This window comes from Lepidochelys kempii, chromosome 2 (assembly GCF_965140265.1).
Source record: "Lepidochelys kempii isolate rLepKem1 chromosome 2, rLepKem1.hap2, whole genome shotgun sequence".
NCBI lineage: Eukaryota > Metazoa > Chordata > Testudines > Cheloniidae > Lepidochelys > Lepidochelys kempii.
Genome location: NC_133257.1, coordinates 56850490 through 56862534, shown reverse-complemented (window position 1 = coordinate 56862534; position 12045 = coordinate 56850490). Strand labels below are relative to the sequence as shown.

Genomic DNA, 12045 nt, shown 5'->3' with positions numbered 1-12045 from the left:
TTAGATGTATGGATAAAATGTGTACTTTAGTCTAGATTTTGCGTACATCTGGAATTAATCCCAATAGTGAAACTGCCCCACAGAAGTAAGGATATGATTTCAGATACATGTTTAGCACAAAGCCCCTCATTTTGTTTAGGCAAAGGATTTTAACTGACATGTGCTATAACATTAACTTGGACTCATCGCACATTATCTTACATTTTACTCACCTTACTATTCCTTGTTTTACAGCTTGCAATTACAAAACATTCAACACCACCTTTGAGCTCTTTTGAAGATGTTTCTGAAACTGACACAATGAACTATTATTAACAGGACTTGAAAATTCCACTTGTGCTGCTAGGTAAGTAGGAATATTTCCTGGGCATATGCCTTTACCTTCCGTAGAAACTAGCTTTCATTAAGTTAATCAAAAATTAAGTTTCTAGCCATTATAGTTGTGGAAACAGCTTTCCAAATGTGATCCAAGGATGAATGAATGCAATGATGTTTACCCAAATCTGAAGACTGACAAGAATCAGATGAGGCAGTCTATTTTCATTGCTATTTTTCAGATCTGTTTGAGTAGCAGTGGAAAATGACCAAACAAACAAAAACAAAACAAAAAAAACCCCACACCACACACAACTGTTTAATTTCATTCAGATGGGGTCTGGAAAATTCTGAGCAACAACAGATGCATGTCCTAAAGCTATTTACTGGGAAGAGGAACTCCAAAAATGAAGGCTGGAGAAGAGTAGAGCAGCAGAAATGTGCCTTCCTCATCTCTCTGCAGCAGCCAGTAAACTGGGGGTAGGTGGGTACAGTGGAGGAGACACATCATCATAACAAGAAAACTAGGGAAAGTTAAAGTGGCAACCTGGAGGCTCTGGAATGGGAAGAGAGAAGAGAGAAAATAATCCCGCCCTTTCTGAGCGCTGGAAGGGAGAAGTGTGGGATGGCTTCAAATTCATCAGATGCATACTAGCCAGAAACTAATATAAAAAAATATGGCTCCCTGAGCAGTGTCCAGGGTAGCACACTGATAGGAAACTTAGTGCCTTCTCTTTCATAGCAGCTAGAGGAGAGCAGGGATTGGCTTCTTACTTAGCCTTTGTTCCTGCACTTTGGACCTCCTGCACCCCATCTTTCATAACCATTGTAGCTGTAGGTTTAGTCACCTGGCTATTGGGTATCTGGTAAAATTCCAAGTCCTCTGAGGGCAGTGAACGTTTAACAACCTGCATGGAATTTGGAAGAAAGAGCCCAGATGGCAAGAGGGAAGAGCTTGGAGGAGGCACAAGGAAATCAGTCTGTTTGAACATGGCTTCAATGTTAGCTGCAACATCTCTGTAAATGGTTCTCTTGATAAAGAGCCAGTTTCATTTTAGAAATATGGAGTCCTCTCTTGTTATTACCAAGCATGCAGTACATGAAGCAACAGGAGAAACTGATTAGATAAACTGGGGTGGGGGAAGAGAGAGAAAAATACCCTAGACTACAGAGAATTCTGGGAGGGGGAGCAGGGGAAGGGAGTTTGAGAAGAAAAGACAGAAAACATACAATAGTAGAACACCACAATATGGGGGAGAACAAAGAGAAACAGAGCGGAAACAGACACGGACGTCAACTCAGAAAAAGATAGGAATAAAATAGGAAAAGTGAGTAAACACAAGAAAGGAAAAAAATCTAACAAAAATAAAAGTAGTAACTAAGTAGGGTTGCTCAAATAGTATTCAGAAAATATATTATTCAGTTAATTTTACAGCATTTGTGGAATAAATAATTCAATTAATACTTTTTGTGGTATATGCACAGCTCAAAACTATTCCGCAAATATATTAGTTTAATACAGAAGGAATTAATCAAATAAGTTAAATGAATTGGTATAGTAAGTTACATTTAAAAAAATTAAATAGAAAATTGAAAACATTGCACTTAAATACACTACAAATAAACAACACATGACTTTTATTCCTGTAAGGGAAGAAGCTTGGGGGAAGGGAAGGGTTGTACAGGCAGAGGTATTTTTCTTACTAACAGGCTTAGTTTTCAAACTAGTCAGTGCCATGTACATTTCTCAAGTTCTGATTACTAGTAAAATATTCATAGTTAGCAAACACTGAAGATGATGTTACTGTGATGCTGGCAGACCAGGTGCCAGCTCATGCTGAAGCCCCAGGCCAATTCACTTGTGTATTAGTATAGATCAAAGTGATTATTAAATGTATAAAAGAGTGTATTTGGTGTTTAAACTTCATGAAAACTAATAGATATTACTTACATTGTCTTCACTTATCAGTATCCTGTTTAAATGTAGTAGCAAACATTTACATTGTGTAAATAAATAACCAAATGAGAAAGAAGCTTTGTGAAATGCAAATGAAGAACTTTAACAGAAAAGTGCTAATTTCAAAGCAAGTGGTCACTTGATGATCGGAGGTCAAAGACTCCAAATACATTCCTCATTCTCAGTCATCAAAGGAAAAGCCCAAGCGGGTAGTGACCCTGTCAGAAGAAACTGAGAAGAAACTATAAGAATGGATTCAGGGAAAGATCCTTCATCTCTGGACTGTTTGGACTCTTAAAGGGAAGTGTACCAGATGCAAAGTGGAGAGCCCCAGAGACAATCTGCGTACCCTGAAAAGACTTTTGGGAAAGTGTCAGTTTAGTACATCACTGCCACCAATTTGAATTACAAACTCCGACTCACCTTTACATATATTTTACCTGCTTTAACCTCTCAATAAATCATTTCCTTTTTTTATCTAATGAACATTTAGTTAGTTTACTATAGAATTTGCTACCAGTGTTATCTTTGGTGTAAGATCTAGAGTGCCAATTGATCTGAGGCAAGTGACTGGTCTCTTGGGACAGGGAGCAACCTGATGTGATGTGATTTTTTTGGTTTAAATGACCTTTTATCACAAAGTCCACTTTGTTTGGGTGGAAAGATAGACTGGAGAGTCTATGGCAGTGGCGGGCAACCTGCGGCCCATCAGGCCCGTCATGGTAATCCACTGGCGGCAGGCCACGAGACAGTTTGTTTACATTGACCGTCCACAGGCACGGCTGCTCCCAGCTCCCAGTGGTCACAGTTCTCCGTTCCCAGCCAATGCGAGCTGTAGGAATGGGTGCAGGCCACAGGGATGTGCTGGTTGCTGCTTCCCGCAGCTCCCATTGGCTGGGAATGGCAAACTGCGGCCACTGGGCGCTGTGGGTGCGGCCGTGCCTGCGGACGGTCAATGTAAACAAACTGTCTTGTGGCCCACCAGCGGATTACCCTGACGGGCCACAGGTTGCCCACCACTGGTCCAAGGGGACTGTCTGTGACTCCATGGTAAGACTGATAAAATGATCCAGGAGTTCACATTTGTTATTGGCTTGGTGAAATCTAATTACAGAACACATGACCAGCGTGGGGTGTCTGCCCTGTTTTCTGACAGTCTGCCCTGAGGTAGGCACTCAGTTGTGAGCCACTCCAGACAGCATGACAGTTACCACAGAACATTTTGATAGGAAACAGTAGGTTAATTCATTAACCTTTTACTTTCACCTTGGTTCAAAGCTGTACCTCAGATTACAAGTGAAAATGCATCTGGTGATCTCTTCATTCTAAACAGACATTTCTCCATCACAAAAACTCTACTCCAAGTAGGAAGAATTGGCAGACACTGCCCAAAGCCTTAGCTTTTGGAATGATTGGGGTATTATACATCAGAAGTGAGATGTATTGGAATAGCTAAAGGGGAAGTGTGCATAACGTCTTCTCTCACAATCTGGCCCTAACAAGAGATGTTGGTCCTACACTTATATGATCTAAGACCCACAAAAAATGTTGTTTTTTTTTAAAACAATATACCTACTGGGCTGCCTTTTTAAAGGTTCTTTCAGCTCCTAAATTAATTAGTCTGCAAATCAACCATCAAAAATATCTATGTAATAATCTGTCCTGTACAGAGAAACATTCCAAAAGTCTTGCTTATTGGAAAGGTTTTCCTTATATGGGTCTTTCGAAAGGCCTGGTGCACAGAGCTTCTGTTTAACTAAAACATATATATAGTCAGCAGAATTTACATTTTATCTTAAGTCAGAAATTTCCTATACATCTACGTTCTCAAATCTCTCAATTTTTAAGAGAATTTTTAATCTCCCCAGTTTAAGAGAACAACTCTGTTGTACCAATTTCTGGATCTAATATGCTGAAATCAGTAGGAGCTACACAAGTAAACTTGACGGCACAATTATTTTTATTTCTGTATCATAATGTTTTTAGTTTGGGGCTGCTTGTGAAAGCGATCTAGCATTAATACCTACAGTCAAGAGTTAGTCCACAATAATATTCTGGAGGGCCCGTTGTCTATTTTCAGATCCCCTTCTCTAAATCTTAAGAATCTATAGCTGATGAGAAAGAAATCTGAGGAGGTTCAACAAGGACAAGTGCAGAGTCCTGAATTTAGGACAGAAGCATCCCATGCACGGCTACAGGCTGGGGACCGTCTGGCTAAGCAGCAGTTCTGCAGAAAAGGACCTTGGGATTACAGTGGACGAGAAGCTGGATGTGTGTCAACAGTGTGCCCTTGTCGCCAAGAAGGCTAATGGCATATTGGGCTGCATTAGTAGCACCATTGCCAGCAGATCAAGGGAAGTGATTATTCCCCTCTATTCAGCAGTTGTGATGCCAAATCTGGAGTATTGTGTCCAGTTTTGGGGCCCCCACTACAGTAAGGATGTGGACAAATTGAAGGGAGTGCAGCTGAGGGCAACGAAAATGATTAGGGGGCTGGGGCACATGACTTATGAGGAGAGGCTGAGGGACCTGGGATTATTTAGTCTGCAGAAGAGAAGAGTGAGGGGGGATTTGACAGCAGCCTTCAACTACCTGAAGGGGGGTTCCAAAGAGGATGGAGCTTGGCTGTTCTCAATGGTGGCAGATGACAGAACAAGGAGCAATGGTCTCACGCTGCAATGGGGGAGGTCTAGGTTGGATATTAGGAAAAACTGAAGCACTGGAATGCTTTACCTAGGGAAGTGGTGGAATCTCTATCCTTAGAGGTTTTTAAGGCCCGGTTTGACAAAGCCCTGGCTGGGATGATTTAGTTGGGGTTGGTCCTGCTTTGAGTAGGGGGTTGGACTAGATGACCTCCTGAGGTTTCTTCCAACCCTAATCTTCTATTATTCTATGATTTGATTGAAAAATTAAATACTTGGGATTTTTTTTATTTTACAGCTTAATTGAAAGCTAACATAGAAGTACTTTGGCCCTTTTCAGCTGTTAACTCATTCAGCTATTAACGCTTTTGGTCAAAAGTCAAATCAGTGAAGTAGCCAGTGACAGTTTTGTAATTTCTACACTTGAAACAGATATATTATATATACACACACCAACACACACTACAGGGACTGTTACAAATCAGACTTTTCAACATCCAAACTTGCATTCCTTTTTCCAGTGAAATAATTGTATAATGAGTAAAATCCTGGCCTCACTGACTTCAACAGAGCCAGGCTTTCACACACAGAATGTAGAGTTAGTTTAAGACTATCCACATGACGCATTATACAGCAGCTTGATTTTATCCATAGAACTTGACTTAAATTTTACCATGGCAAAATTTTATTTTTGATCATGAATCGGACTGAACAGTAAAATGAATATAACTGATTTTGTTCTAAACCCAAATTATCTTTGTACTAATGCAAGCAGACTCATATAAATACCTTTGGTATTAGTTGGATCCTATTTCTAAACACAATGTTCATATTTCATCTATAATAAGTAAAGCATCTCAAAGATTTGCAAGGCACTAGTTTTGCAAGTGTCCAGTTTAGTGCCTCGAGTAAAGTGAGATTGGTAGAGTCAGCTTAATCCACAGTGGAAAGTTTGTGCGCTGCACATATTTCAACACAGTTTGGCATGATTGGCAGTTGCTGTTCAGTGGGGACACAAACTATACATATGCAATACACACTAAATTCTCTCTCCCCCTTGAAATCAGTTTTTTCCAGGTCAAAACTGAGGACATGAGTGAGAGGGGGTAAGGGACACTGCACTGTAATTATCTACAGGAGGCTTCAGTTTTAATTCCTGTTTGTTCTGTTCACAGCATCCTAATATATGTTCACAGCATCCAGTTTAAATTGTGTTGAAACACTTAAATTGAGGCAAAATATTGTCCTGAGTTTTTAAAGTGCTTTACTGCAGAGATTTGGACTCTGTGGCAGTTGTACAGCTGCTATAGCGAATAAAAAGGTTAATGAGCAACATCTATTTATATTCTGTTTTATCCACCTCAAAGATCAGTGAATGTTACATAATTATACATATTAAAGCTTGTTAGACTCAGCATTTTGAGTGTGGTGTAAGTCTGATTTAGGTGGTAGTATGGATTTGGTAAAAAATATTTTGTGGGGTATGAGGACAGGAAAGGATAAGCAGGGAAGCCCTCCATTTCCTTTGATTTCTTCTCCCCATCCCTTCTCTTCCATTCCATCTCTCCTCTCTCCTACTAATCCTCTCTCTCATTCATTGCCATTCCTACTTTCTCCCCCTATGCGTTTTCAAAGTTTACTCTCTCTCTTGCAATGTCAACCCAATGCTAAAAGTAGCATTTCTTGTGATTAACTTGGAGAGAGAGGGGAAAGCACAATTTCATAATTTGAGCAAATGACTGAGCTCCAGGAACTCATGCCACAGCTCCTGATACAAACTCTCTTTCTGGCCTCAGGGTAGTCACTAGGGGTATGTCTACAGTGGAATAAAACACCCCCGGCTGGCCGATGTCAGCTGACTAAGGCTTTCAGGGCTATAAAATTGCGGTGTAGATGTTGGTGCTTAAGCTTGAGCCCAGGCTCTTCAACCCCACGATGGGGGAGGGTCCCAGAGCCTGGGCTCCAGCTAGAGCCTGATTGTCTACACTGCAATTTTATAGCCCTGCAGCCAGTGTGGATAAAAATCAATGATTTTTTTTAAATTAAAAAATCATCTTTATTTAAATTGGATTTTTTTGATAAAATGCTTTTTGAGGAAAAAACTTATCTAAAGATGTATCTTAATTAAAACTATTATAGCTCAAAGATATCTCATCATGCAATAGGGATTATAAATTCTAATTCTGTAGTATGAGACAATATATTCATGTAATGTTTAAGAAAATTTTTGTAAATTTCCAATAGTTCATGGATTAGGGACCCAATTTTATGGGGTTCCACAGACTTCTGTATAGAATATTTAGGCTAACCTTTCTATCTACCCAATGGGACTCAGTGCTCACTCTAGAAGATACCATCAGAGATGCTTAGTTTTGCAGTTCTCAAACTGTGGATTTGTGTCTCCAGAGGTAACATGCTTGTTAAGAGCAAAAACGTTTTTAAATAAGTAAATAATATAGAGAGGTGAGAAATAACAGACCTCAACTCTATTGCCCCTCTGCAAATTTGTGTACACAGTCAATTCCTTACCGCTCTCTAAAAGTGCAAAGTTTCAAAAAGTTCAGTGAATAGAAGATTATTGGGGGCAGAATAGATCTGGACAAGGAGAAGAAGTCTGGAGATAAATGTGAGAAGCGAGGGACATATGCTTGTTTTGTTAAAATACTATGTTTGCTGTTGAAGAAAAAAATCCAGAATACTTAATGTTGCTGTTTTAGTTAAATAAAACAATTTAAATGTCTGTCTGGTGATGTCCTCCTCCTAATACAGCACGGCAAGAAAATCCTCCAAATATTAATGATTAACCTGTTGAATTGGAGATAGTTCACCTTCCAATGACTTCATAAATATCTGCTTCAATTACCTTTGGGAAATGAAATAACCAAACAATCATTGTTTTCTGATATAGCTGTAAAACTAATCTGAAACATTTTCAAAATAAACCACTGTTTAAAAATTTATAGTGTATACCTTCTAAAAATAAAACCTACATCTATCTTTGAGCTGTGAAGAATACGTGTTAAGATTATTATAACTGCCAACAAGAATGCACTTTTATGTAGAAATCCATGATTAAATCAAGTCTCCTTGACTAGTAATTTAAATCAAATCCACCCTGCCTGCAGCCAGAGCCCAAGTCAGCTGACACGGGCTGGTGGCAGAAGTTGTATTGCAGGGTAGAAATTAATCTCCCTGCCTTGATCCCCCTATTTGTAAAATACCTACCTACAACACAGATGTGAGGAGTAATGAATGCAAAGATTCTGAAGATGAAAAGAGTGATGTAAGTGATAAGTATCATTATGCTTGTTTCTAACATTGTATAGTCACACCTAGAGCTAGAAAACTACTAGAAGTGTTTATCTTAGTAAGAAAATCTGAAGAACTCAGTAATATAGAGTATCAGAAAGTATAGGGCACGTGCTTATTATTATTCTTAAGAATAAACTGTATCCTTTTAGAATTATATCTCATCCATATAGTAGTTACAAAAACACACACCAAGGAAAGAAGGGAATTCCAAACCAAAGACAAGTATCTTGGCTCCCAGTGCATACATTTACTGGAGGGTGAGAGTGGGGGGGGAAGAGAGAAGGATATATTCCAGAGACCCTTTATACCCCTCTCTATCACGGACAGGGAAAGCTTCCCATTCACCACTGGTGGGAATGCAAGTGGTTTTTTCAAGACTAGTTGTATTTATTTTGAATCTGCTGGGATCCTATATTTACCCATAACATGCACCCTATGGATGTTAATAAGGTTGTATAAAGAAGAATATAGTCGAAACTCTTATCCAACTCCCCTTCTCTACTCATCTACTTCTTGAAAAAAAACACATAGTACTGCAATTATGTCAAGAAAATCAAATTTTATGACCAAAATGGTTGTCAGAATGTTATGATACGCATGCAGAGAACTTTTCATAATAATAAATGGTTACTATGGACAATATTTAGCACACAGTAAGGACAAAAAGCTGACAAAGCTTAGTTTGGTGATCCTATAACAAAGCTCTGATTTCTTGAATATGTGAAATGAGTAAGCATTGATTGGTTTATACTTATATTACTTGAAAACAGTCATATATAGAGTGGCAAACTGCATGGATCGCATCCTCTATGTAAGACCTAGAGATAGGTTGTCTTAATTGTGAGCTGTTTCCTGGACACATTGCTGTCCTGATTATTCATGTTACCAATTCTGGTTTAATTAATTAAGGCTATGACAGAACCTGTGACTTCCACCTATTTCTAAATGGGGGGAGGAGAAGAGTCAGCATGGGGCCAAGTGTAGAGTTCAGGAAAGATGCTTAGAGGACACAAGAGATCTCTAAAACCATGTAATTTAGACAGTCACAACATGCTTTTGAAACAAACAGTAGCTGGTGTTTTTTTTTTTTTTTTAATATTTCAGGCCCAGATGTTTAGCGTGAGTAAGCTAATGCAAGGTACTGGGCTCAATACAGAGGTAGCTGAGTGAAATGTAATGACCTGTGATTAATGCCTTTCATTTTCAGTTTTTACAGAAAAATTCCTGGGTTTTTACAATATTTATTATTCAGGTTTTACCAATTTTCATTTGACTTTTGGACCCCTAAAGTACATGAAAATACTGATTATGTTAAGAAAATCCAATGCATTACATTAGGTAGATGTATTTGTTCATAATAAATTAGTCTAATTGCAAATACGAGGCTGTCTGTTAAAGTAAGGTAATGTAGTAGAAGATAATAATATGTATGTAATGTGGGTAATATACAGCTGATGAAATAAACCACAGCATTAAACTACTTTTACTTCCAGTATTCTTACTTTTCTTTAGTTGATGCTTTAAACCCTGATATTTACCCAGAATCCTGAGAAGTTCGTTTTTTACACTGATTTTCATCCTTAAAAAAATTATAACAAACATTGAAATTCCCATGAAATTTTAAATAAAATCAAAACCAAAAGCAAATCATACTTTGTCTGTGATATAGAGGAAATCAGGTTAGATGATCTAAAGGTCCCTTCTTATACCAGCTAAGTATCTGGCCCCTAGAGTTGTGTGAATTTTCTTAACTTTACAAACTTGTGAAGTATGACTGAATCTGTTCCTAATTTTGCAAAAACTTAATAAACCTAAATTATTCACTTCAGCAAAGGATAACACTTAAGTGTTTTTAGGACTGGGGCCTTTATCACCTCAAAGTACTGTAACAAATTTGTGATTAAAAATATAGTTTTACTGAAATATAGTGCTCAATGACTTAATGCAATTTCTGTTTCAAAATTATGACCATTGACATTTTAACTGTGACAAACTCAGAGTAATGAAGATAAGCACGTGTAAATGTTAACAAGATCAAAGACTAAATTATTAACATTCATCTCCATACTATTTCACTTCTAAGATGACAGCCCACACTGCAGACTTAGACCTGATCCTGCAGAGTCTCACAAACATGCTTAACTGTAATAGTGAAACTGCCTATGTGCCCACAGTAAATATTTCAGATGAGGTGTACACTCCTGAAAACAGGAGTTTAAAATCTGGACAAAATCTTAGCTAATGGCAAAAAACTGAACTACTATATGTTCAAATTGTTTTAAGCGACTCCATCACAATAAAAAGTTTTTGTAAAGAAAAATAAACTAATCTTATTTATTTCCTCCATCTCCTTCTTTTCTAACACCATCAAGATGTGAGGGGGCAGTATTCTTATCTCATATAACCCTAGTTAGCCAGAATAAAACCTTTACACTAGAAATACTTGGACGTTACAACACTAGAAATGTATAACTTCCTTTAAAAAAAAAAGTTTAAAATACTTACAATGAAAAAATGAAGTCTTTGGAGTCTCCTGGTGCAACCTTCTGATTGACTACTGCTTCAACAGGTGTTGAAGCATCCTTAGGATATCAGAGTAGGCAATCAGCATTCACCAGGATTGGACCCATACTTTGTATGTCCTTAGAATACACACACAGGAGAAATTCCCCCGATCAATATTCTTGAGGACTGGCAAGTAGCCATTTTTCCTTCCAAATACAGGAAGCTGGAGAAGTAGGCTAGATTTATCCCCAGTATAACATTTTTGTAGGCAATAAATGAATGGATTTGTCTCAATGACTTTAAAATAGTTTTAAGATTTTCTCCACAGAGACTATTAAAGTGATAAAATGGGGGAAGCACCCCTATATTTCTGAAATTTTAATACATGCGCTCCAGTGTTTTCTCTTTGTTTAATATGTTCTGAGAGATTTTTGCTTTTACTGTAATATGCCACGATCCCCAAGTTATACCGGTGTTTGTTAAAACAATTTTATTATTAATTATTATTAATTGATAATGAATATTCACTTTTTAGATGTGTATCTTGTCTTTCTGTGACTTTTGTTGTAGCAGGGATTGGTTTACAATTCTTAACTGTTGAGCAGCTTTGTATGTATATGATGATTTTGTAATGCTGTCCATTTATTTTTTGATTAATTGCTATGACAGTAATTATGTCAAAAAGACACCAATAAAAATAAATAGGAAAGCACATTCTGAGTCAGGATAGAATTTAGGTTGATGGAGGTCATGCTTAACTAACTTGCTCGATTACTTTATAGATCCTACATTCATGATAAAAGAAAAGCAGAACACATAAAACAGATTTTCAGAAAGCTTTTGACATCTTCCATATAGCAAGAGATTAATGGCAACAAAGAGTCTGAGAACAGGAAGCAAAACAGTGCACTAGATAAAAGGAAACAAAAAGATAGCTACAAATGGAAGTTTTACAAGTTGAAAAAGGGTCATGAATCCAGGCTCAGTCTTAAAATTTCAGTAACAGTTATTAAACAACTAAATTATTTGGCCAATATACTGAAAATAAAAATTTCCAAATCTGTAGAGAATACTGAAATTAGAATCGGAGTAAAAAATAATTTGCAATACAACTAGAATAAAAGGGAAAGGCATCATCTGAGTCATGAAGTACACTGAAAATGGTGAAAACGGTAAAGTAATTAGTTTGGGAACAACGAATGAAGAAGCTAGGGAATCTGTGCTAAATAGAACAGCCATTCTGCACATTCATTCATAGAGTCGTAGATTATAAAGCCAGAAGGGACCATTGTGATGATCCGGCTTGACCTCCTG

The 12045-nt window shown here is 37.7% G+C and overlaps 1 protein-coding gene across 20 annotated transcripts in view; it reads right to left on the bottom strand.

Annotated features, from left to right (window-relative positions):
- The window catches only part of JPH1 (junctophilin 1), a 115664-nt gene that overhangs the window by 90646 nt on the left and 12973 nt on the right, over positions 1 to 12045 (bottom strand). For 4 of the 20 annotated variants that reach the window (XM_073330777.1, XM_073330778.1, XM_073330780.1 and 1 more), the window contains exon 3: positions 9765 to 9805. The exons of 11 other annotated variants lie outside the window; for them this stretch is intronic. In XM_073330777.1, the coding sequence (XP_073186878.1) occupies positions 9765 to 9805 (41 nt within the window). Of the gene's footprint in view, positions 1 to 212; positions 293 to 3132; positions 7778 to 9728; positions 9806 to 12045 lie in introns of those variants that run through there. 5 more of the 20 variants (XM_073330785.1, XM_073330779.1, XM_073330783.1 and 2 more) reach the window with 4 other exon arrangements.